The sequence below is a fragment of the Bos indicus x Bos taurus genome, chromosome 26 (genome assembly GCF_003369695.1).
Source record: "Bos indicus x Bos taurus breed Angus x Brahman F1 hybrid chromosome 26, Bos_hybrid_MaternalHap_v2.0, whole genome shotgun sequence".
NCBI lineage: Eukaryota > Metazoa > Chordata > Mammalia > Artiodactyla > Bovidae > Bos > Bos indicus x Bos taurus.
This window is the reverse complement of record NC_040101.1, coordinates 19,005,386-19,031,830: the sequence shown is the minus strand read 5'-3', so window position 1 is coordinate 19,031,830 and position 26,445 is coordinate 19,005,386. Positions and strand designations below refer to the sequence as shown.

At 43.5% G+C, this 26,445-nt stretch overlaps 1 protein-coding gene across 4 annotated transcripts in view; it reads left to right on the top strand.

Annotated features, from left to right (window-relative positions):
• The first annotated feature begins 354 nt into the window (after positions 1–354).
• Positions 355–26,445, top strand: part of ACSL5 (acyl-CoA synthetase long chain family member 5) — a 51,502-nt gene continuing 25,411 nt past the window's right edge. Inside the window, exons 1-4 of one of the 4 annotated variants that reach the window (XM_027528753.1) lie at positions 355–500; positions 5,637–5,691; positions 21,927–22,111; positions 25,627–25,735. In XM_027528753.1, coding sequence (XP_027384554.1) covers positions 21,956–22,111; positions 25,627–25,735 — 265 coding nt within the window. In that variant the 5' untranslated portion in view covers positions 355–500; positions 5,637–5,691; positions 21,927–21,955. Of the gene's footprint in view, positions 501–2,818; positions 3,119–5,636; positions 5,692–21,926; positions 22,112–25,626; positions 25,736–26,445 lie in introns of those variants that run through there. The other 3 variants (XM_027528751.1, XM_027528752.1, XM_027528754.1) reach the window with 3 other exon arrangements.

Below are 26,445 nucleotides of genomic sequence, written 5' to 3'. Positions count from 1 at the left end.
TACTTAGACCTTCCTCTTCCTATCACAATCTCAGGGATTCTGCCCAAAAATGAAGATGCAAAGCCTTGTTTGCCTCCTCCTCTTCCCCAAGGTATGGGCTTTATAAAAGGTTTTGCTTGTTATAAGTTAGCTTTCTGAGCTGAGAACTCTCTCTCTCCCTTTCATTCTCTTTCTCTCTCCTTCCTTTTCTTCCTCTAAAGCCCATTGCATAACAATCTCCTGTTTTAACCTTTTGCCAAATCCTACACTTCTCACTGCCAGAGGTTACTGTGCAAATGTTTGAATAGGTAATGTCTACCTTTGAACCTCTATTGCAATAAGTTCAAAGGTTCCATGAGAGCTGGTTAGCCACTCTCAGTACGATACACATTGGCTTCAGGTGTGGTCCCGACTCCAGTGCTAAGGAAAAGGCAGAGGCTCCTGAATGTTGTGCTGAACCAGAACAGACAGCTGTGAGGGGCACATTTCCTGGAACCCAGGAGTGAGCAGACTCTTACAAGGTAAACTGCAATAATGCTACCCGCTCTATAGCTTATATGATATGGGATAGTAGAGATGGGGGTAACTGGGGAGAAAAAAGTTGGACGTTTTTCTCAGCCTAAGGCTCTTTTACAAGATGAAATAGCATTTGTTTGCATAGTGATCTTAGTTGACCTGCATGGGAGGCAAAAAAAATCAGCTGCAAAAGGGGAGTGGAGACATGGAAGGAATCTGAACTGCTAGCAGGAAATGGACTTGGAAGAGAGAGTGGTTGATTTCACTAAGTGCAAATAAAACAGACTTAAAAGCTTTAAGGGTTATAGCCAAAGCCAAGATGTAGGTTTCCTTCATCTTCCATTTTGAAATGTCTGTATGATTGGAAAGGCCATCGGACAGCTGCAGCCCCTCCCGTTTGGAAGGAAGCAGGGAAGGGAACCCTTAGCAGGCTTGCTGTCCGATGCTGGGGTCTGTACTAGATGTGTGTTATACATTGGCTTATTACCTCCTGTAAGGTAAGGGGGTATCATTCCCACATCACAGGTGAATAACATGCCTCTGGGCTCTTAAACAGCTCGGCCTGGGCTGCATAGCTAAGAGGAGGTGGGGCAAGAATCTGAGTCCTGATCGGTTTGCTGCCTGATGCAGAATTCTTGAGTGCTGTGAAAACTGTCCATCATTCCCTCAAAATTTGGCAGTGTCCCTGGTGTGTGTATAGGATTGAACAAGAATGCATCTCCAGGTGCTAGAGCTTTAGAACCACCCAGAATCTTCCAAACTTGAGCGTTTGATCCTGGAGAAAACCATCTTCTCCTGGTCCTAAGATCTTCGTCTGGTTGGTAAAAGAAGAAAGCACCCAGGGAAAAGCCCAGCAGCATTGAATGGCTGAGATTCGACACCCATTCTCCCATCCTCTGCTTTTTGCTGGAGGGAGCTACCCCTGGGGAGATGAGCTTGGAAACTTAGCAAAGACAAGTGTTCCTCCAGCCAAGAGATGAACCCAAATATGGAAAGGCGGGGCGGGGGGGCACCCTCATCCTAACCTACTTCAGCTTTCTTCCATGTCTAAAGTGGGATCCTGTGAGGTCAAGGGACCAGCTCCTATGTTCCCTGAGATTGGGGCGTAGCTCACTCTGGTTTTTCTGGTTGGAAGCTTTGAGGAACTCCTCTGTGTAGAAAGGGAATCCTAATACATCTCTAGTGAAGACCGGGGCTCTTGTTGGTTTTACGTTGAGCCTTCTTAAAGGGACTGAGGTTGGGGGAAAGTGCTGCTTAATTCTGGGGTGTCTGAGAGGTGGTGGGGAGAGATAGGGTTGGGAAAGGGTAGGAACCTCGTTTTTTTCTGCCTTCACATCTGAGAATAGAAACTCCCATGCCCTTCTGTAGCCACAGCAATAGGTGAATCTGATGAGACTACTATGCGTCCTGATGCCCTGAAGACCAGTCCTCAAGACGCTTTCAAGGTGTCTTCACATTCAAAGCAATTTTGATAATAATTGTTATTGTTTAGTCACTAAGTTATGTCCAACTCATTTGCAACCCCATGGACTGTAGCCCGCCAGTATATTCTGTCCGTGGGATTTCCCAGGCAAGAATACTAGAGCGAGTTGCCATTTCCTCCTCCAGGGGATCTTCCCAACCTAGGAATCCAACCTGTGTCTCCTGAACTGCAGGCAGATTCTTAACCAGTGAGCCACAGGGAAGCCCCTTTTATAAAAATATCAAGAAGTAGTCTGCCTTTTCACTGTTGTTGTCTCACGAGTGTACAGTGAAGTTTTTCAGAGGCTCCTGCGAGATGCAGGGTCAGTCTGACAGCTAATGGCATGCGTGCTTGTGGATTCCTGATTTCACAATTTCTCAGATTTTATCTGGGAGGTGACGGTGCGAGCTGCAAACATTTTTAATTAAACATTGGAGGCCTGAAGAGGATGTGTCAGAGGAAACAGACTCTCCGCGCTGTCCCTGTGGTTCTTGATGTGCTTGTTTTGCTGGCTTTTTCAGCACAGCTCCAGGATCTGAGGCAGGCAAGAGGGGACTGGGGAGAGGCGACAACATGCACGGCTGGCCAGCAGAGCTGGCTTCCAGGTGTCCACATGGTCCTGGGAAGGATGTGAGGGCCGAGGTGCCCTGTGGTTGGACCTCATTGTCCCAGGAATCCAGCATGGGTCTCACCTCTCTGCCAAGGGGGGTCTGCGAGGGGCACCTCCATCATCTCCGTCTGGTTCTCCGTCATCAGGCAGACAGAGCATGAGCTGTGAATGCAGGCTGGCTGCTGTATCAGCCCTCAGGGACTGCCAGTTAAGGCTCTGAAACCCAGCCAGAGGAGCTTTGGCGGCTTTTCTCCTTCTGGTCAGAACACTTCCACTTTCTGTTGTGAAAGAAAAACCAGGAAGTGAAGTCCCCGAGCACGTTAGAAGCCCGCTGTGGCCTGACTCCTGACTCAGGGCAGCTCAGACTCGGGGCTGACGGCTTGGAACCAGAGATCCTCAGCCTGCAGGGATGCTCTGAAGCCCCCCTGACCCTGGAGGAGCTGGGGTGAGGGGTGAGGACTCGCAGCAATTCATTTGCCAGGACTCACAGGCACTCAGAGCCAGGAGGCTCCACTCACTGGGAGCACCAAGAGATGTGGTCCCCTCACAGGGTAAGGGGGCAGGGGTATTTGGCAAGGGGTCTTGTGGGTGTGGGGCAGTAGCCTGGGGGGCATCCTGACCCCCAGCTCTGGGGAGCTTGGAACTTCCTGTGTCCCAAGCACGTGTCGGCACTTGCTTTCTCCCCGGTCTCTGAAGGACTTTTTTAAACCCTTCTCATCAGGAAGGTCAAGGGGGAGGAGGAATGTGGAGCAGGAATTGGTTTTCTTTTCTCCTGCCTCTCTTGGGGAAGGGAACCAAAACCCAGACCCCTTTTTGAGGGCCTGAGGCTCTGCCTACAGCTCCCCTGGGCTGTGCTAGGAGGGAAGAGAAGAGCACTACTGAGTCATGTTTGACTCTTTGTGACCCCATAGCATGCTAGGCCCCTCTGTCCATGGAATTTCCCAGGTAAGAATGCTGGAGTGGTTGTCATTTCCTTCTCCAAGAGATCTTCCCAACCCAGGGATCTGGGCTGGAGGGTGCCCTCAATTTTCCTGATGGATTTTGAGATCTTCCGAGGGGAAGAGCTGCTAGATGTGTGACAGATGGAATGAATGCTTTCTGGATGAAGCTGAGTCTGTTTTAAGGGGTAGGGCCACAAGTTGGCCTTCAAGGAGTGAGTGTTGGGAAGGGATTTCATTATTGGAGCTTACTCCCTTCTGTGGGTATCTGTCTTTTTGGTTATTTGAAAAGCAGGATTGAACCTAAACTCTGATTTGTAGGTAATTAGTAGTCTTCAAAAGTAATTAAATTAAGCTAAATTTAATTTAATTTAAAAATAAAAGATTGATCCAGTTAAAAATTTTTAAAAGGAGTCATTGGTTTGGGGGATACTGCCCTCTGTATTCCAGCATGGGAGTTACTTTATGGTTGTTCCCTCCAATTGATAAATATTTGAGGTTGAACACTGAATAGTCTTGGAAGAGACGTCATATAACTTCTTGTAAGTATCACTTATGCAGTTGGCACAAAAAAAGGAACAGAACCAGAAATAAAACAAGAGTCACAAATAATTATAGAACAGACAGGCAATAGAGCTAAGTAACGTAGATTATATGAAATAAGATGCAGGTCGGGGTGGGGAAGTCTGACAGAATGCAAGGCAGGCACACCCCAGATAAACATAGTCCAATTCAATCCCTAGGTAGGGAAAATCTCCTGGAGAAGGCAATGGCAACCCACTCCAGTACTCTTGCATGTAAAATCCCATGGACGGAGGAGCCTAGTAGGCTACAGTCTATGGGGTCACAAAGAGTCAGACACGGCTGAGCAACTTCACTCATTCAATGTAATATTGTTTTGTTTTTTTCCTAAATATTATCCAGACCAAACAGGATGCTTCAGCCAAGTATATTTGTTGAGGTCCTGACCTAAAATAATCTTTTATCCGAGTCATATTCTAACTCTCTGGGGGCAATGACACCTAAAATAATATCAGTGTATCATTGAATGCCTGAATGCTAAACATGCAGGGGGAACTCCAGATAAAAGAAATGGGCTGGGTGTTAGGGAAGGAGAAAGTATACAGAAACGAAGCGAGAGAGGGAAGTGGAAGCCAGTTAAGCACCAGATCATCATGGGTACTCTGACATTAAGACAATATTAGGAGATAGGTGGTGAAGGGAGTAGGCTCAGAGAGGTGAAGCCAGCTGTCAACTGGAATTGAAGCTACAGTCCATATGATGCTAAAAGACATGTTCCATCCACCTCTGTGTGGAGTTAGCCCTTCTTTGGATTTCCTAGATATTTTCATTTGTAAAAAGATTCTTATGTATGGTGACCTAGGTGGTAGGTAGGTAGGTAGATATTGACTTCATGTATCTATTAGAGACTTTTTAGGTTGACATTTTTCTAGAATGCAAATAGTACAGCTATCATTCATTGACTATTTACTGTGGGGGCAGTCCTGTGTTTACTGTTTTATGGGGCTTTCATCTCCTGATCTTCAAAAACAGTCCTATGAGGTAGGTATGTGTTTTTGTAGATGGGGAAACCAAGACGGAACAAACTGGATACAGTATGAAAAGACTGAGTGGAATCTGGCTCATTTAGTTCTGAGGGCAAACTCTGCCTCCATTTCTGATCAGTCTAGTTTAGTGCATGGACCTAAGAGCAACAAACTAGGAGAAATTTCTTTTTTGCAAATCCTCCCACTTCACATCCATGGAAATGGAAAGCAGATTGATGGGTGGTTGCCAGGGATGGGGAGGAAAGAAGAGTAACTGCTTAATGGGGAGAGGATTTCCTTTGGGGATGACAAAAGTGTTTTGAATCTAGACAGAGGTGGTTGTACAACATTATGAATGTACTAAGTGCCCACTGAATTGTTTACTTTTAAGTGGTTCATTTTATAAAGTTACATGATTGCACTGCCCTCCCTTCAAAAAAAAAACAACTCCCACTTCTTGGCAGGTGAATTCCTAAACCAGGATTTGGAGATTTCTCAGAAATCAGGAATGTGATTTCTGTTTCTGTCTGTCTCATATGCCTGGCTAGCAGATAAACTGACTCCCATTTGCGATATGACCTCAGGTGACCCACGTCTGGAAACATCCTGCCGGGGTGACGTGTCTCCAGCAGCCCTGAGGTCAGCCTTCGCTTTTACTCTCTCCACACCCTGCTGTAGACATATCCTGGTCTGTTTCTTCCCCCATGTAACTGTGCATCCTGAGATCAGAAATGCACTTCTCATTCCTCCCCTGGCACAGAGCCTGGTATTTCCCAGGCTCTTAATTCATGTCATTAATATAAATAAGAGCTTTGAAGTGCAGAAGGTTAGGCAGCCCTTGGACTGCTGTTGCCAGGCCATGGTACCCACCCTCTGTTGGGGAGCTGGTCGTAGATCTCTGGGTTTCTCCATGGGTCATTCTACTCTAAGAAGTTGAGGTGGCTGTGGGAGGATGCAGGAGTTTCACAAGGCTGAGAGAGACCTTGTGGCCTCCAATTAGAAATCCTCTGTTTGAAGGCAAATGAGGAGATGGTAATACATTTGCATATAAGTCAAAGGGCAATTACAGTACAAAGTCCATGATCAACTCTTCACTTTGGGGACATCTAAAAATAGAACATCTGATATTGACAAGGAGTTGGAAAACGAGGTAAGTGGAAGAGGGAAAAAGGAAGCTTATCTTCACTGAGGGCTTCCCATGTCCCAGACAGTATACTGAAAGGTTCATCCAGAGCAAGGATACTAATCTGCCCCTTCTGGAGTGCAATGGAGGGAAACTGATGCTCAGTGACATTAAGGAACTGTCAAACTAGGAGAAATCAAACAGGGCCACCTATCTGGTAGATGGTAGTGCTGATACTCAGGTACCTGGAAAGGATAGGGCCTTAAAAGTTTACCACTGGAGCTGAGACTTTGGGGAATAAAGCTGCTTGTTTGCACGTTGCCTTTTCATTCTGTTCATGGGGTTCTTAAAGCAAGAATGCTGAAGTGGTTTGCCATTCCATTCACCAGCAGACCATGTTTTGCCAGAACTCTCCACCATGACCTGCTGTCTTGGGTGGCCCTACATGACATGGCTCATAATTTCATTGAGTTAGGCCAGGCTGTGGTCCATGTGATCAGTTTGGTTAGTTTTTCTGTGCTTGTGATTTTCTGTCTGCCCTCTAATGGATGAGGATAAGAGGCTTGTGCAAGCTTCTTGATGGGAGGGACTGGCTGTGGGGAAAACTGAGTCTTGTTCTGATGGGCAAGGCTGGGCGGGGTTGTGTTCCCTTCCTGTGGTGTGGCCTGAGGCCACTTGCACATTGAATCTGGTGAGCCCTGACCATTGGCCCAACCAGTAGTGTGAAGACTAATTCTGCAAAGAGGCCTCTTTCCCAACCTCTTGTGTCAGCCTGTCTTTATCCTGGCCTGCAGTGACTTAGTCCTAGCACTTTGTCCAGCCTATCTTTGTACAGGCTCTTATCAACTCCGGTGGATGGTACTGGCTCTGCTGACCTCCATGCTCTCATAATTCACTTGATCAGCAATAAGCTTGGGAGGCCTTTGGAAATGTTTACTGAAGCAAGGCTTTCCTTGGGGTTGGGCTGCTGGACTGTGACTTGTTTGGAAGCGCAGTAGTAGATCAAAGCTGACTGAGTTGATCTGAGATCCAGTGGGATTTGTCACCGCCTGTCACCAGGTTATGAGTGGCTCAGCAACTCTTCTATACTATTCTAATGGACTGAGGTAAGATGATTTTGGCATTGACTTAATGAGGGCTTTCCTGGTAAATTCTACCCAACCCAGCTGGCCAAGGTTGGCACCCCAAGGCTCTCTGGCGTTCGGGAACTGAATGACTCCTGTGCTGCAGTGTCTATATCAGGCCCCACTGTCTTATTCAGTCATTTGGAAGCCTTTTCTCTTTCCCTCTCAACTAAAGGCAGATTCTCTACCCCCCCTCAGACGTGCCTCTTCACCATTCCCCTTCATTCACCCTTTTCCTTCATGCTTGTCCTGCTCTTGTGTCTCCAACCATGCCCCATCTCTCACCCAACATCTGGGTATTCCTCTTTCTCTCTTCCCCAGAGGTTTATCCTGCCTAAAGTGGTGACCACTCTCACCATGGAAGAGTGGATGGAGAGTCACAGACAACAGTGGAGAAAGATGGTTTGGTGACAGTGACCCTGGTTGGGATCTTAGTTGGGATCTTAGCAGCCATCGGCTTCCTTTGTGGGGTGGTCGTCCTTGATTGACCTTGGACAAAAGGCTATTGGCAATAAAGCCAGGGGATCAAGGACCACACATCCTTGAGGAGCTAGTGCTCCTTGGAGGTACCTCCACCGTCTCCAGTCTACACTGGCTTCTCCTTCAAATTCATTAGCTCATCTTCCATACTGCATCCTTCTATAAGTGCTTTTAGTGTTTAGTCCCCAGAGGGCAGGAGCTGCGTCTTTTAAGTCTTTGGCCCTCTGCACACGGCACAATGCTGAATACACATGGCACATTGCTGGGTATACACCAGTGTATACAAACAAGACCTTAGTTTGCCATATTCAAAGGAAATGATATGTAAATTTAAAGTACAGAGGATAAATGTATCTCTTGGCACACACACACTTTGTCCAGTTCCACAGATGCTCCCAGAGCCGGGATACATTTCACAGAACACTTGTTTCCCACCTGGGGAAGTGGCTTTATCCCCTGATGGACTAGGAACTCTGAATGAACTTTCCCCATTGCTGAACCCACTGCCTAGCACACAGTAAGTATTTGAATACTTGCAGGATGAATGAAACTTGACCTCACTCAGGTCAGGCTGTTGAGTGTTGCCCTTGCTATGGCAGGAAGTCCCAGATGTGGCATTTCTGAAGAGGGCTAGGTGACTCTGCCCCCATCCCTACCTGCACTCCCTGCCCCACTGGGCATAGGCGACCATCATGTTCAATGCTGGGTTGAATTTTGCAAACTGTTTCCTCCCCCAGACCAACCCCCTCAACCCTGCCCTTCTCTGAACTTGTGACAATGGTGAGCAAAAGAGGAGGATGACTCTCTGGCACTCTGCTGCTGCTGCTGCTGCTGCTGCTGCTGCTGCCAAGTCGCGTCAGGCGTCTCTGACTCTCTGCGACCCCATAGATGGCAGCCCACCAGGCTCCCCCGTCCCTGGGATTCTCCAGGCAAGAACACTGGAGTGGGTTGCCATTTCCTTCTCCAATGCATGAACATGAAAAGTGAAAATGATGTCGCTCAGTCGTGTCCGACTCCTATCGACCCCATGGACTGCAGCGCACCAGCTCCTCCGCCCATGGGATTTTCCAGGCAAGAGTACTGGAGTGGGGTGCCATTGCCTTCTCCCCCTGGCACTCTGGGTTAAGACAATCTCTGCCTAGGGGTGCTTGCAGCCCAAGTTGTCTCCTGAGCCCCAGGAAACACTCAAGACCCAAACCCAAGGACAGAGCAGATTCAACTCCAATACAATAGCTTTTCTTGTGCCATTTGGCAGCAGAGACATCTCCAGTGTGTATACATTGCAACCCTGAGGATTTGTTTACAGTTAGTGGGCCAGGGGAAGCCCTCCCCTTCTCTCTGCCAGCTGCCCAACAAACTGGAACTGTTGGGTGTGGCCTGGGACCTGGGCTAGGAAAAGCAAGGTCTGGGAGACTGGTGTATCTGTCCTGTTTTAATTATTTAAGTGCTCACAGAATCTTTCCATGACTGGAAAAGACTTCTTCGCTGTCTTTGGGGATTTAACAGGGACCCCATTTGGTAATGGTGTCTTCCTGCTTGACCCCACATGAATAATCCTGTGGAAGGGAAAAAGAGGCCCTTTCCTGTCTGCCTGGGGACATCCCTCCCCAACCAGCCCTGTGTGGAGAAGGCTAGAGGCTAGAGCCAGGCAGTGGCCTGAGCACCTGGGCGCTGGTGAGTGGCTGGGAAGTTATCTGTAGTCTTGTAGTCAGAATGTTACGCCAGCCTCTATTCTCAGCAACTGCTGAGAATGATGCAAGATGCAATTTCAGGTACCCTTTGGCCCCGTGACTCAAACTTCACCTTTGGTTTCTTATCTGCTAAGGGTATTGATCTGGTTACTCTCAGAGCTGCTGTCCAGACTGGCGGGTGACGGGAGCAAGGGGAAGAGGCTGTTGATGGAATGTGGCTTTAGTGATGAGGGAGGTTGAGTTCTAGAAATGAGGCTGAGGCTGTCTTCTCAGGCGTAGTCATGTGAAAGGTCTCCAGCCAAGGTGGGATAATACAGAGTAGTTCACTTTTTTTTTTTTTTTAAAGCGTGACTGTTACAGATTAAATGATACATCTCAAGTGCTATGTTCCCAATGAGACCTACTCTAACCTCCCCAATTAAAACTCACCCCACTGCTGTCCCCTCAATCCCTCTTTCCCTACTATAGTTTTGTTATAACTTTTTATTTTGTATTGATCAGATCAGATCAGATCAGTCGCTCAGTCATGTCCAACTCTTTGTGACCCCATGAATCGCAGCACGCCAGGCCTCCTTGTCCAACACCAACTCCCAGAGTTCACTGAGACTCACGTCCATCGAGTCAGTGATGCCATCCAGCCATCTCATCCTCTGACGTCCCCTTCTCCTCTTGCCCCAAATCCCTCCCAGAATCAGAGTCTTTTCCAATGAGTCAACTCTTTGCATGAGGTGGCCAAAGTACTGGAGTTTCAGCTTTAGCATCATTCCTTCCAAAGAAATCCCAGGGCTGATCTCCTTCAGAATGGACTGGTTGAATCTCCTTGCAGTCCAAGGGACTCTCAAGAGTCTTCTCCAACACCACAGTTCAAAAGCATCAATTCTTCGGCGCTCAGCCTTCTTCACAGTCCAGCTCTCACATCCATACATGACCACTGGAAAAACCATAGCCTTGACTAGACGGACCTTTGTTGGCAAAGTAAGGTCTCTGCTTTTGAATATGCTATCTAGGTTGGTCATAACTTTCCTTCCAAGGAGTAAGCGTCTTTTAATTTCATGGCTGCAGTCACCATCTGCAGTGATTTTGGAGGCCCCAAAAATAAAGTCTGACACTGTTTCCACTGTTTCTCATCTATTTCCCGTGAAGTGATGGGACCAGATGCCATGATCTTCGTTTTCTGAATGTTGAGCTTTAAGCCAACTTTTCACTCTCCTCTTTCACTTTCATCAAGAGGCTTTTGAGTTCCTCTTCACTTTCTGCCATAAGGGTGGTGTCATCTGCATATCTGAGGTTATTGATATTTCTCCCGGCAATCTTGATTCCGGCTTGTTTCTTCCAGTCCAGCGTTTCTCATGATGTGCTCTGCATAGAAGTTAAATAAGCAGGGTGACAATAATACAGCCTTAACGTACTCCTTTTCCTATTTGGAACCAGTCTGTTGTCCCATGTCCAGTTCTAACTGTTGCTTCCTGTCCTGCATACAGATTTCTCGAGAGGCAGGTCAGGTGGTCTTGGGGTACAGCCAATTAACAGTGCTGTGATAGTTTCAGGTGAACAGCAAAGGGACTCTGCCATACATATGCATGCACCCATTTTCCCCCAGACTCCCCTCCCGTCCAGGCTGCCATATAACACTGAGCAGAGTTCCATGACCTGCTGGGGTTGTATTTTACTGGGGAGTTCAACAGCAAACCTGAGCAAGAACTAGATTATAGAACACTGTGGAATAAAAACTATCTCCCCAGCACCTGGAATGATGTTGGATACCTGAGCCACCAAGGAAGCCAATGATATATAGACAAGCCCTTAAATATTTTAAGCTGAATGATTTGAATACTCAAAAGTTTCTAGAAAATCCGTTCATAAAAACTCCTCTTCAGTCTGTCTTTTCCTGTGAGGATTATTCTTTCAGGAACACAAAAGCATACACTGCATGGCCCAAGCAGTTTTCCCCTTTGTTGCTGTTCAGCTGCTCAGTCATATCCGACTCTTTATGACCCTATGGACTGCAGGACACCAGGCTTCCCTGTCCTTCACTATCTCCTGGAGCTTGCTCAAACTCGTGTCCATTTAGTTGGTGATGCCATCCAACCATCTCATCCTCTGTCATCCCCTTCTCCTCCTGCCCTCAATCTTTCCCAGCATCAGGGTTTTTTCCAATGAGTCTGCTCTTCGCAGTACTTGGTGATATTTCGTGTGTGTGTGTGTGTGTGTGTGTGTGTGTGTGTGTATGTGTGATGTCACTTCAGTTGTGATCAACTCTTTGTGACCCTATGGGCTATAACCCACCAGGCTCCTCTGTCCATGGAATTCTCCAGGCAAGAATACTGGAGTGGATTGCCATGCCCTCCTTCAGGAGATCTTCCCGACCGAGGGATAGAACCCACGTCTCTTATGTCTCCTGCATTGGTTGGCAGGAGTTCTTTACCACTAGTGCCCTCTAGGAAGCCTGATATTTCACATAGTTCTTTCCTTATCAATATATACAGATCTGCTTTATTTTTCTTAATGTGCTCAGTTGCTCAGTTGTGTCCAACTCTTTGTGACCCCACAGAGTGTAGCCCACCAGCTTCTTCTGTCCATGGGATTTTTCTAACAAGAATACCAGAGTGGGTTGCCATTTCCTCCTCCAGAATTCTCTTTAATACCTGCCAATAATTCTGTTGTATGTAAGTGGTATAATTTATCTGGTTATTCTCCTATTGAGGAAGGCTTTTCTGGTGTCTGACATTATCAACAATCCTATAAATTTAATGATGATGAACATAATAGCTAATACCTGAGCCTGTGGGTCAGGCATTGTTCTAGGCACCACACAGGTACATTAACTTCTTTAATCATGGGGATAGCCTTATGAGGGAGATATTAGTATTGCTATTTTATAGATACAGAAGTACACAGAGGTTATTTACCCTAGGTCACAAAGGTGATCACAAAAATTGGGTGCAACCTGACTCAGAATCCACATTCCTAACCCATGACTCAGACAGCCACTTAAAGTGATGTGCTTTATTGAACTTAGGTCTTTCTACAAGATAAATTACTAGTCGTGTCTTTAGGTCAGAAGGCACATAATTTAAATTGTGGTTTCAGACAGTAGACACATCCCTAAGGAGACTGCCCCAAATTTACATCTCCATGATTGATCCTGCATTTAATACTGCTTCATCACTGCTAACCTGAAGGATGGGGAAATGGGATTTTATTTAGATTTGCATTTTAAAAAACTGTAAGTGAAGTTGAATGTCTTTCCCCATTTTAAGTAACCTGTTTGTTTTGCTTTGAACTTTCTGGTCATTCCCTCTGCTCTTTGTTTTACTGGGTTATGTGCTGTTTTTCATTGACTTCTAAGCATTTCTACTGAGGAAATGAGCTCTTTGCCTAGCTGGAATATTTGATACTATTCCCAGTTTATCTTTGACTTTGTCTTTGATATCTTTTCTGCAGGGCAAGTATCTTTTAAAGTTTTGTATAAGCCAACATTTTCCTTGCACAGCTTCTAGGTTTCGTGTCTGTCTTGAGTCTTCTCCATGTCAGGATTATAAAAAACAATTCTCTCATATTTTTTATCCTCCAGTACTCTCACAGTGTTCAATGTTTTATATCTCGTCTTTGGTCCATCTTCAATGTATTTTCTAAAATAAGTAACTTATTTTTGGAGGTGCTGGGTCTTTGCTGCTGCTCACATGCTTTCCCTGGTTGCAGCGACTGAGGGCTACTCTTTTGTTGAGGTACGCAAGCTTCTCACTACGGTGGCATCTCTCGTTCCAGATCACAGGCTGGGGTCTGCAGTGGATAGGCTCAGTAGTCGCCACCCTCGGGCTCAGCAGTTGTAGCACATGGGCTTAGCTGCTCTGCAGCATGTGGAATCCTTCCAGCCCAGGGATCGAACCCAGGTCCCTGCATTTGCAGGTGGATTCTTATCCACTGTACTGCCAGAGAAGTCCTTCCAATGCATTTTTGTTTTAGGGGTAAGACAGAAATCAGCTTTAGGTATTCTGTCTGAATGGCTAGTCAGTTGTTTCAACACATTGACTAGAAGTGAAAAAAAAAATCTATCTTAATTTGGACTGCAATTTAGTATATGATAATAGCATCCACTGAGGTTATTTCAGGATTATCTCATCACATAGACTTGTCTATTGATAACCAAGAGAAAATTTCCATAGTAAGCAAATTTGGTAATGTTTACTTAACTGCTACCCACCCAATTCCTGTTATTTTTCAAAAATTTTCTATTTTTTGTAAGTTTTATTTTTCTGGGTGAGCTTTAACTTCTTATTTTCCCAAGAAAATTTTATTAGTCTTTATTAGGGTTGCATTAAATGTATAGATATATTTAGGAAGATAGGACCTCTTGACTATTTCAAATATATCTTTCCATTTTTTTCAAGGTTTCACTTTTTAAATATAGGTTTTACACATTTATTCTTATATACACTATTGGAAATGCACCTTTTCCATTATTTTCAAAATATAGGAAAGCTATTGATTTTCTGACTAGTGGTTTGGTAACTGGCCACCTTACTGAAGGCTTCCCTGATGGCTCAGCAGACAGCAAATCTGCCTGCAATGCAGGAGATGCAGGAGATATGAGTTTGATCCCTGGGTTGGGAAGATCCTTTAGAGGAAGAAATAGCAATCCACTCCAGTATCTTTCCTGGAAAATCCCATGGACAGAGGAACCTGGTAGGCTATGGACCAAAGAGTTGGATAAGAGTGACTGCGATTAGGTGACACCTTATTGACATATCTCATGGTATCTAATTGCCTCTTATTTCTTTAGAGGAATTTTAGGATTCCCCTCTCAGCTACTTTTTTTAAAATTGGGAAATATGACAACAAATTTTATGTGGAATATAACTGAATATTGGTCCTTTTGGTTTTTGAATGATTTAAAATAGCATAGGTACCTGGATCCTGGATGAAGGATGAGCAAGAAATTTTGGTTGTTGTAAAAAAATAAAATAAAAGTAATAATGGCATGGTTAGTTGAGGTTTACCCTCTTTAAGAACCAATGCTTTTCTGTATCTGCCTTTAAAAAATTATTATTATTTAAAATTATTATTGAAATATAGTTGGTTTACAATGTGTTAGTTTCAGGTGTACAGCAAAATGATTCACTTATTCCTATGTATATAAATATATATATTCCTTTTTTACAATCTCTTTCATTATAAGTTATTATAAGATGCTGAGTATAGTTCCCTGTGCTATGTCCTCATTATCAGCTTTTCCTCTGGCTAGATTTGCAAAACAAGTTTGTTGTCTCAAATCATATTATCTTTTATTTTTTAGTAGAAGAAAACTCTATTTGCTACAGAAGAGTAAAGGTATAAGGAAAGGTGAAAACTCCTTAGTTCTTTAGGAATAGGTGAAGGATCTTTCAGTAGAATACTTATGTGGTTCACATTCATTGCATATTAAGGGAAAGTTTATCAGTTCCTCCCAAGTGTACTCATGAGGCTATTGGTTTGTAATGTCCTATTGATCTTTTGCCATTATTTTGAAATTTGTCTATACCTAATAACTATTCAGTTAAGGAATGAAATGTTATTGTTGTTTAGTCGCTAAATCATGTCTGACTCTTTTGCAACCTTAGGGACTGTATCCTACTAGGCTCTTCTGTCCACAAGATTTTCCCAGGCAAGAATACTGGAGTGGTTTGCCATTTCCTTCTCTAGGGGATCTTCCCGACCCAGGGATCGAACCCACATCTCCTGCATTGGCAGAGGGATTCTTTACTGCTGAGCCAACAGGAAAGCCCTTGAGGAATGAAATGAAGCCCTCCTAAACTGGAGGTGGCAGAAAGTTAAGGGAAATAACAGTGAAGGCTGGGTTAGAACTTAAAGCCCAACCAAGAAAGCAGAACTTTCATATACAGCCTCCTAAATAACACACAGGCCCCTCTGGAGTCATTATGAGTTGTGAAGACTTGTGACATAGTCTCTAGGAGACAGTAGGTAATTGGATGGAAGAATGTTGATTAATTGGGTATAAGAACTTGGGGACTCTGGACTCTCTTTTAATGAGCTTTCTATCACCACAGAATGAGCCCATACATGCAGGAGAACACAAAAACCAGTTAAACCCAAATGAGTGGACCACTTTCTAGAAGGCAACTTTTTTTTGTAAAAAGCTTATAATTGAAATATATATTCATTATTGCATAGAAAAATAATTAGTTCTTCAAGCTTAAAAGCAAAGATAATTTGTCTTATTGTCCTTTGAATTCCAGAAATCCAGAGTAACAATTACATATTTCTAGGCTGGATTTTTTGCCCACTGAACACTGTAGATGACTTCATCCGATAAGATCCATCCTGTAGCTTCCTCTAAACCTGGAGGAATAGACTGATCCTGACCAGCTTTTGATGTGTTAGAAATATATCCTTTCACCATCTGTTTTGGTTTCACCAAAACCAATACCTTGTCAAAATATTGATTGGGAATGTATGTCTCAAGATTGTCCAGAGTGATTTTTGATGATCTAAGATTGGAGAGCTTGTGGGTGGGGGAGTTTTACTAAGGGAAAAATGAGTCAACTGAGAGTGTGTAGAACAGATAATTCTGAACTAGAAAATGGATCATTTATTCAGTAACCGGTTACTCATTGAAAGTTTCCTCTGTGCCAAGCATGATGCAGCCATTGGAAGCACCGCAGTGAAAAAAAAAAAAAAAAAATCCCCATTCCAATGAAAGCACCAGTTTAATAGGGGAAATGGACCCAAATGGACCAGGACTGTTTAAGATAGCTGACAGTGACGTGAAGAAGAGAAAGTGGGTCTATGATAGTGTTTGAGGTCCAGTAGGGTGATCCTAGAGAGCCTCTGAGAAAATGACATTGGAGTTGAGATCCTACCTAGAAGCAATACATGATGATTTCAAATCTGTGGGATAGCGTTTCAGGCAAAAAAGAAGAGCAAATGCAGAGACCCTAGGATTGGAGTAGACTTATGCTTGAAGAGCAGAATATATGGCAGAAACATAAAATCTTTTAAATGGAAGGAATGATGAGAAGAAAAATTATTTGTAGACTATAGGGATAATCTGAAAGACTCATAGCAATAAACATCGTTGACAAAACACATGAATTTAGAGTAGAAGAGGTCATTTAGGGACTTTATCCAAAGAAAACAAGACTTAAGACATGCTGCCCCAAATCTTCAAAGGAGCAAAACCCAAAGAAGAATATGGGGGTGGTCACAACTTAGGTACCAAGGTTGGTCCCGGGAGCTTGCAAGCAAGTATGAAGGCAGAAGGTGTCCTTCTGCTAGTTTGAGAAGTCAGTATGTCAGGAGCCAGATGAGTAATGTTGGCTCTGGCCATCCGAACCACAGAGGAAAGGAGGGCCCTGGAGAGAATCAGGGGAGGGGCTGAGGACAGATGGGCATCAGAGGGGCTGGGGCTGAGGTGTGTCAGTGTTACCACATCAAAAAGCAAAGGAAGCTTTCCACTTGGGGGAAGCCTGTGGCTTGTTCGACCATCTGTAGATAACTTCAAACAGGAACTCCTAGCTACAGCATAACACAGCTCTCCTTCCTCTTTTTTTTTTTTTTTTTTTTACTGCTATTGCACTTCTCCCTATTCCATTCTTTCCCAACTGGGAGTGATGTTAGGGAGGAAGAACTGCTTGCAGGGGTTTCTGTGGAGCGACAGGTCCAGAATTGTAATTCGAGTGACACAGGACACATGACAAGAGAGAGCGTGGCTTTCCCCCTTGTTATTTGAGCACCTCTGGAAGTGTTAATAGATTCTAAAGCTTAGAATGGCAACCAGTCCAGTACTGGTGTAACCTGAAGATCTTTCCTTCTTTCAAGCTCTTCAGTTTCTCCCATTTAAACAGTGAGAGAGTTACATGATATGGTTGCAAATTCTCTCTAGTGCCAGCATCCTCAGTTTCAAAATGTGTCTGTGTTGTACATCAAAGAGGAGACTAGCAAGACAGTGAAATGAGAACCTATACATTGGGAGAAAATATTTGAAAATTATATATCTGAAAAGGATCTAGTATCTGTAATATATAAAGAAAGTTTACAACTCAACAACTAAAGGACAAATAAGACCTCAATTTAAAAATAGGCAAATGGCTGAAATAGACATTTCTTCATAGAAGAAATGCAAATGACAAAAAAGCAGATGAAAAATTGCTCAACATCATTAGTCATAAGGGAACTGTAAATCAAAACCAAAGTGAGATGCCATTTCACGCCCATTAAAATGGCTATTTTTAAAAAGAGAGAGAATAGCAAAAGTTGGTAAGTATGTAAAAAGCTGGAATCCTTTACATTGCTGGTTGGAATATAAAAATGATACAGCTACTATGGGAAACAGTTTGGTGATTCTTCAAAAAGTTAAACATAAAATTACCATGTGAACCAGCAATTTACCCCCAAAGAATTGAAAATAGATATTCAAACAAGACTTATATACACGTCATAGTACTATTCACCATATCCAATGGTGGAAACAACCCAAATATCCATCAGCTGATGAATGGGGCAGCAAAACGTGGTCTATGCATACTCTGAAGTTTTATTCAGCCATAAGAAGGGGTGAAATACAATACCAAATCATGCTAAGCCGTAAACATGGATAAACCTTAAAAATATTAAGGGAAAGAAGTTAGACACAAAGGTCACATATTATCTGATTCCACTTATATGAAATATTCAAAATCGGTAAATGCTGAGTTGGCCAAAAAGTTTATTTGGGTTTTTCCATAACACCTTACTGGAAAACTCAAAGGAAGTTCTTGGCCAACCCAATACACAGAAACAGAAAGTAAATTAGTGGTTGCCAAGGGTGGGGGGAGAGAACAAGAGTAGCAGTTTAATGGGTGCCTGGTTTCCGCTGTTTGCAGTGATGAAAACGTTTTAGAAATAGCTAGAGATGGTGGTTACACAACCCTGAGAATGTATTGAATGTTACTAAATTGTCCATTTTAAAAGCGGTTTATTCTACGGTATGTGAATTTTACCTCCATTTAAAAAAATATGGGAGCCAGGGAGAAAAGAACTGAAATTCTGTGTAGAGCCTGTGTGGATACCTGATCAGCAACAGCAAACAAAGTGAGTAAGCTCTTTCAGCTGACGAAATAGATTCATCCTTCAGTGTTGACTGCAAACAAAGCCCCTTGCTAGTGTAGGCAAAGTAGTGAAGCGGTCGAGCTCATCCCATTTATGGCCAATAGGACAGGTGTATGTCTGAAATGAAGGCTCAAGAAATGGTAGATCATGATCCAGATTAAACCCAGTGTGTATGTATTTTCCCCCCCAATACGTATACATGTATCCATTCTCCCCACACTGCGCCCCCTTTTTAATATTTGTTCATTTGTTTAATTTGGCCATGTTGGGTCTTAGCTGTGTCATTGGCTTCTCTAGTTCTGGCGCATGGGCTTCAGAGCACTCAGTCTCGGTAGTTGCCCTGCGGCGTGTGGGATCTTAGTTCCCCCACCAGGGATCAAACCCATGTCCCCTACACTGGAAGGCAGATTCTTAACCACTGGACCACGAGGGAAGTCCCCAGTTACTAAGTTTTCATTTATCCCATGCCAGACCTTTATTCATTAAACCAGAAGTTAAAATTTAGCTTTCATAAAGATCCAGTGTTCCAGGTTTTCTAGAGGGAAAAAAAAAAAATCTGACCTTCCGATGACCCTGGGCTCACATTACTACGTGGTAAGAATCAGCCGGTGTGGACAGCGAGTTCCACCGTTAGACAGGCCAAGGGCTCTTTCTCTCCTCCCTTCATGTTACCGGCCAAAAGATCACCCCCTCTTCCCCATCCTACCCTGGCATATTTCACCTTTAATCCTCTTCTGAAAATTTTGTTTACAAAGTCTCCCATTAAATCTCCCATTAACATATACATCTGCCTTGCATAAGAAGAGAGCAAATGTCTGAAGGGCAACAACTTGTTCTTGAGGCCAAGAAGGGAGTGCAGATAAAAATCTCTTATTTGAGGGTGGGATGAGGGCAGAAGGCAGAACCCCAGATCCTAAGGTATCACCAGACTGGTGGCAGAATCCAGGCTGAGGTGGGAGAGGTGGCCGGTGGCAGAGGTGGGTGAGCACAAAGCAGGTTTCTCCTCACTGAGACACTGCTGCCTTGCTATGGATTTTGCAACTTTCCCTGGGGCGGCCCCCCTTCTCAGCCTGGCTTGGGTGGCCAGCCTTTCACAAGACAGTGTCCTGCATGGCTGGCTCTTGAATGAGTTTTGCCTCCTGGACTGCCACTTCATCATACAAGCCTGGGTAAAGCCAGATTCCAAAAACCCCAGCTGTCAGAATCCTGGCAGATTGTGACAACAGGACCTGTTGTTAGGTAACCTACCACCTGTGGGGTCTGGCTTTTATTTTTAAGCTTCTTTTTTTTTTTTTTTCCCACCTAAACACAACGTGGAAGAAACCAGAGTTGGGACAGTCATCTCAGGCTCTGGAAGTTCCATTTTCCTCCATACAATGGTAAGGGACTACTCCAAAATCAGATAATAACCAATTAGAGGCAGAAAAAAATGATGAAACGTGACTCAAGGTTTCTTGTGACTGTTCCTGCTCCCACACAAAATTTCTAGGCTTTATAAAAGCCTTTGTAAGAATGGGCTGAGCTGTTTTTCTTAATGGAGAAATTTCCAGATGCCTCCTAGTGGCAACTGCTTCAAAGCGCGAATGGTGACTGTGAGTTTGATCTGATAAAGCTCTTTGTTGGACTTTATTTACTCTCTTGATTTTGAGTAAGAATGTTTGCTCTTGTCTCTTGAGATATTGTTCTGTAGAGCATTACAGGAAATGTTTGTTGTTGTTCAGTCGCTCAGTCGTGTCCAGCTCTTTGCGACCCCATGGACTGCAGCACCCCAGGCTTCCCTCTTCTTCCCTATATCCCAGAGTTTGCTCAAACTCATGTCCACTGAGCTAGCGATGCCATCCAACCATCTTATCCTCTGTCTCCCCCATCTCCTCCTGCCCTCAATCTTTTCCAACATGAGGGTCTTTTCCAGTGAGTTGGCTCATCACATCGGGTGGCCAAAGTATTAGAGCTTCAACATCATTCCTTCCAGTGAATATTCAGGATTGATTTCCTTTAGGATTGACTGGTTTGATCTTGCTGTCCAAGGGACTCTCAAGAGTCTTCTCTAGTACCACAGTTTGAGAACATCAGTTCTTCAGTGTTCAACCTTCTTTATGGGTCAACTCTCCCATCCATCCATGACTACTGGAGAAACACATACAACATCTGAACATCCTTTGCTGTGACTCATAAGCTGCCGGAAGAATTCAGCCTCCTTGAACTCTATGGCTAGACACTGTAAGGAGGAAAGAGTTGTGGTTTTGTCGATTTTAATGGGGAGACAGCAGTGGGAAATGGTGAATGACCTTGGATAAGTCACTTTACTTCTGGGAGTTTCTATTTTCTTATCTGTAAAATGTGACTTTGTGATATTGGTTGAAATAAATTAGATAATCCATGCAAACAACCCAGCTTGGTGCCTGGCATACAGTTGGTGCTCATATGCTTGCTGCTGTTATTGCCTTAATCAAGTCTGAAAGTTGTGAGGCAAGACCTGGAAGAGATGTCAGTGAAAGTAAGGTCCTAGGATCTACCCAAATGTTAATGCCTCCTTATAGAGAGTAGTTTGAAGCTAAAGTTGGCTGGAAGCTACAAGTAAAGTTGAGTTGTGGAGGGAAGATTTTGTTTCTTTTGGTTCCTAGAGATCTCTTCCTGGCTTAAATCTTCAATGCCTCCCGGCTACCATGTGTCAGGCCCATTCTCCAGCAACCTTTCTCAGACCTGGCTAAAGTTGTCTCTGATAAAAATGATTCCTTCAGGTTCCCTGGAGAAAGAGGACTTTGGACCCAGCAAGTTGTCATGCTTTTGATCTCTGAGACCCTCCTGATGGCTCAGAAAAGAAAGCAATGAGCAAGGCATATCTGGGCCAGCAGGAAGTGTCCTTCACAGGAGAACACATGATTTCTAAGATGGGTGGTATCACCTCTCCAGAGGTTCCATCTTCTGTTTGGCTGATACTAGGGAGAAGCAGTCGTAAGAAGTCCTTCATGACCCTCTGTCTGCCTGGGTGGGAAAGCTCTCTGGAGCCCCCTCCTTTGACTACCAGCTTCTGTTGGATCCAGAGGGCTTCTTCTAGGGTTTGTGAACCAAAAAATAAAATTGTAGTCATTTCTCAAAATTGTCTGGGAAATGATTAACCTCTTTCCTTTGATCCTTTCCCACTTGTGGGAGGACAGTCAAGTAGCCAGGGTGGAGAACGTATTCTAGTATTTCCGACATTGCTACGGTAAACAGTGGGAGGAATTCAGCTGCTGGAGTGGTTAACAATGGCTATTTGGAGGGTTAGACGCTGTATGTGTATGTGTAGCTTCGGTAAGCATAGAGAGCTGATTGAGCAAAAAAAAGTACGGCAATTTCCTCTTTTTCTTTCCTTTTTTTCTTTTACAGGCCTGAATTTCCTGCTGCTCTTCATAAAGATGCTTTTTATCTTTAACTTCTTATTTTCCCCACTTCCAACCCCGGCACTGATCTGCATCCTGACCTTCGGAGCTGCCATCTTCCTGTGGTTGGTTAACAGACCTCAGCCCGCCTTGCCTCATGTTGATCTGAACAAGCAGTCGGTGGGAATTGAGGTAACATGCCAATTACCTTTGCAGTTTGTCAGCCTTCATGGAACACAAACTGTAATTCAGGACCTTAGGAGAGGTGGTTAAGGAGACTGGGAGTAGTGTAGGAAAGTAAGCCTTTTTGATTAGCAAAAATAAACAGAAAATCTACAAGTTGAAAGTTCTATTAATGGTATATTTTTGTTTGTAATGAAATCACAGATTTTACTGGTTTTATGATGCCAAAAATCTAGATGTGGGATTGGCAGACTATAGCATGCAGACAAAACCCACCTTTATCTGTGTGAGCAAGCTAAGAACATTCTTTATATTTTTCAAAGGATATGTAAAAAGAATAAAAGAAAGAGCTAGATCTTATGTGTTCCACAAAGCTTAAAGTATTTACTATCTAGCCCGTTGCAGGAACACGTTGCTGACCCACAGTCTAGATGATAGTTAGGACTCTGCGGACAGAAGAACATTTTCATTGAGAAATACCATGTCTAAGAATGGTTAAAAAAAAAAAAAAGTTATTGAATTCAATTCCAGCTTTGAGTTAATAGTCTCTCTTAATACTGACAGACACTGAACTGGGCTTCTCCCCTCAATTCTTTGACATTTTAGCAAATCATATCACTTCCTATTAAGGGTTAGTGCCACGAATTTTCTCTCATGATTTTTCATCTTCAACTCTTTTCAGAGAAGAAAGCATTAAAGCTAACCCTTTCTGATCTTGTTACAAACTCTGTGCTTCTAGTTGGGAATTTGACTCCAAGTTGCCTCCATTCTCTACCACCCTCCCTTTTATTTGGCAGACTTTCATCAGCATCTTACTGTCCCTATAATCCTGATACTTCAGGCCACCATGTCTTTTCAATCGTCCCTTTCCCCTGAGTCTTTAAGAGCAGACTGTTGATTTCCCCTCGTTAACTTCAACCCACTGAGGCCTAACCTTTATCACTACCATCCCCTCAGACTTCTCTGCGTCATTCATAATCTGACTTCTAAATTCAGTGATTCACAGCTAGGTGCTACTGTACAGGACAGGGAACTATATTCAATATTCTGGCATAAACCATAGTGGAAAAGAATATAAAAAAGGATGTATATATGTGTATAACTGAGTCATTTTGCTGTGCATCAGAAATTAACACTACATTGTAAATCAAGTATACTTCAATAAAGAATAAATTAAAAAAATAAATTCAATGATTCTTCCTCTCAATTGATACTTCCTTCTTAAAACTTCTTCCTTTGCATTTCATCATATTCTTCAGTGAGATTTCTTCCTAATTCCAAGATAGTCTTTCTTTGTCACTTAGATTCTTTCCTCTCTTTATCCTAGAGTTTCAGTCTCACCAACTTTTGATTCCTCTGAAGCAAGGATTGGCAAACTTGTTCCATGAAGGCCAGATAGTGAAGAGTTTAGGCTCTGCAGACCACATGGGTTGTGTTGCAAATATTCAGCTCTGCTGTTACAGTGTGAAAGCACCAAGAGATATGTAAATGAGGGCAGGGCTGTGTTCCAATAAAACTTTATTTAAAAACTGGCTAGCCATGGTTGGCCCCAATTATAGTCTGCCAATCCCTGCTTTCAATCCTCACAGCTTTTGAGAAAACCACCCTCTAATATGATATGAATATGTACCTGAAGGGCTATGACACCCAAATCTGACCTCTCTTTTGAGTTTAAGTCCATCTCAGTGACACTTGAGTACCTCAGGCTCCACACATCTCTTTATTGCATGTTTTCTCCCTTACATACCGACATGCACACACGCGCACACGCGCACACACACACACACACACACACTCTTGCATACACACCGGCACCCTCTCCTGCTTCCCCTCCTGGTCCATCTCAGTTAAATTCATCTCTTCTTACCCAGTTGCCAAAAGTTATCATGTTTCATTCTTCCTCAATGCTGTCTATGTAAGTAGACAGCAAGACCCCATCTTTCTTTCCTAGAAATAGAACTTTGTTTTTGATGTCTTGACTTAACGCGACATCTGATGGAAATCTTCCCTGATGCTCCAGATTAAGTCAGATCTTTTGTTAGAGTCTCATGGGTTCTCTTGGACTTGTAGAGCCGCTATCTTGGTAGTAACTTGCAGTTTTGAATGCCTATTTAATTGATGGCAGGGCTTCTCTAACTTTCATGAGGGTTGAATCATACCTCTAGCTCCTATGGCAGCTCCAGAAGATCTAGATCAGGACTGGATCCTAAAGTTCCAGATGACATTTCTAGACACATCCCAGCTATGCCCTCATTCTCAGATACCCTGTTCTTGAGCTGCCTGCCAGGATCTGCAATGTGTTTTCCCGCCTTCTTTTTTTTAAGTTGAAGCATAGTTGGTTGACAATACTGCATTACTTTCAGGTGAACCACATAGTGATTTTTTTTTTTTTTTTGCAGACGATATTCCATTATAGGTTATTACAAGATACTGGGTGTAATACCCTGTGCTACACAGTAAATCTTTGTTGCTTCCTCTGCATCTTTATTCAGGCTATTGCTTGACTCTGAACTGTTTTCCTTTCCCTCCATTCTATGAAACCACATATTTTTGGTAAATGCTTACTGTCGTCAGAGTCTCTAATGAAATATTATTTCTTCTCTGTAGGCTTTCTATTTGATTCAGGATTGGTTACTTCATTCATCTCCCAAAACATATGTTGTTATTATAGTGTGTACATCACGGTGTTATATTTGCATGTTTTCCCCTTCTTGCCCTACCCCAGCTCCCAAAACTCTCATTTATGTGGCACTCATGGGCAGATCCCATGGAGAAGGGAAAGTGTATCCACTCCAGTATTCTGGGCTGGAGCATTCCAAGAACTGTATAGTCCACAGGGTTGCAAAGAGTCAGACAAGACTGAGCGCTTTCACTTTCACTTCACTTTCACAGGCAGTACTTTTGTCTCAACTCACTTTGCATCTACAATATTTGCACAGGGCCTTGAACATAGTATGCATTTGATAGATGTTTAAACTTAATATGATTTTTTATAAAAGGGCTTCCCTGGTGGCTTGGATAGTAAAGAATCTGCCTGCAATTTAGGAGACCTGAGTTTAATCCCTGGGTTGGGAAGATTCCCTAGAAGAGAGCATGGCAACCCATTTCAGTATTCTTGCCTGAAGAATTCCACGGACAGAGGAGCCTGGCGGGCTATAGTCCATGGGGTCACAAAGAGTCGGACACAACTTAGCAATTAAGCCCAGCATAGCACATAACTATAATATTGTCTCTCCTGTGTGTGTGTGTGTGTGTGTGTGTATGTGTGTGTGAGTGAGTGCACATGCATATACCTAGGGAGGTGGGGGAAATTACCAAAAACATAACTGCGACAATCTCTGGGTTTCTCTGATATGAAGATACCACAATTTTGAGACTTAAAAAAATTGATTGATTAAATACTAAAAGGGTCATAATTGTGACCTCAATAGTAAATATTTATGTTCTTTTCAGTTCAATCCATACAGGTTTGAAAAGGGTGGGGAAAGACTCAGACTTGACTTAAACTTGGTCTTGTGTCTTAGGGAGGAGCACGGAGAAGTATTTGCCAGAAGGACAATGACCTAATACGCTACTACTTCTCAGATGCCAAGACGACATATGAAATCTTCCAAAGAGGACTTGCTGTGTCTGGTAAGCCTGGCTATTTCCCCTGGCCTGTAAGACCAAGATGGGCTCTTGTTCCCTACCTCTCCTTCCCTGTCTCACTTCTAAAACTTTGTTTCAGTGTGGTGGTCTGAGAAGAATTAAAAATACTGCATGGCAGGGACATGAGCAGAGGATCTGGGTGGGTGCTGGAAGCTGTGTAGCAGGACAGACTTGGGCTTGAAACCCAATTCTTCTATTGCCAGCTGTGTGACTGCACAGACCACTTTGCCTCTCTGAATCTGGTTCTTATTTAATACAAGGAGAACTTCCTGGCCAAGTTGTTAAAGAGTTAACAGTAGGAAAATATTTTGGTTAATTCACTAGTACATTTGTTTAGGAGGATGTGTTTCATAAATGTAGTTCCCTGCATTATAGAATCTGAGCTAGATTTAGCATTCAGGCCTCCTGACTTTTTACCTTGACCTTGCCCCTAGTATCGTACTGCTGGCCCTTGTTGCTTCTCTTAGTATCACAGAGGGTAATTGTCTTTTGGACTTTCCTAGAAGCATTATCCCATGACCTTTGGTAGGTTCATTTCCAATGAATGAAAGAAGTACATCAAGGTTCAGTACTTGTATCTGATATCATTGAACACAATGCTCGGTTTACTAGCTTCCTTTCAGAATCAACAGGCTTATAACTCTCCCTATGTATTTTTTTAAATGTTTATTTATTTGGCTGCATCAGGTCTTAGT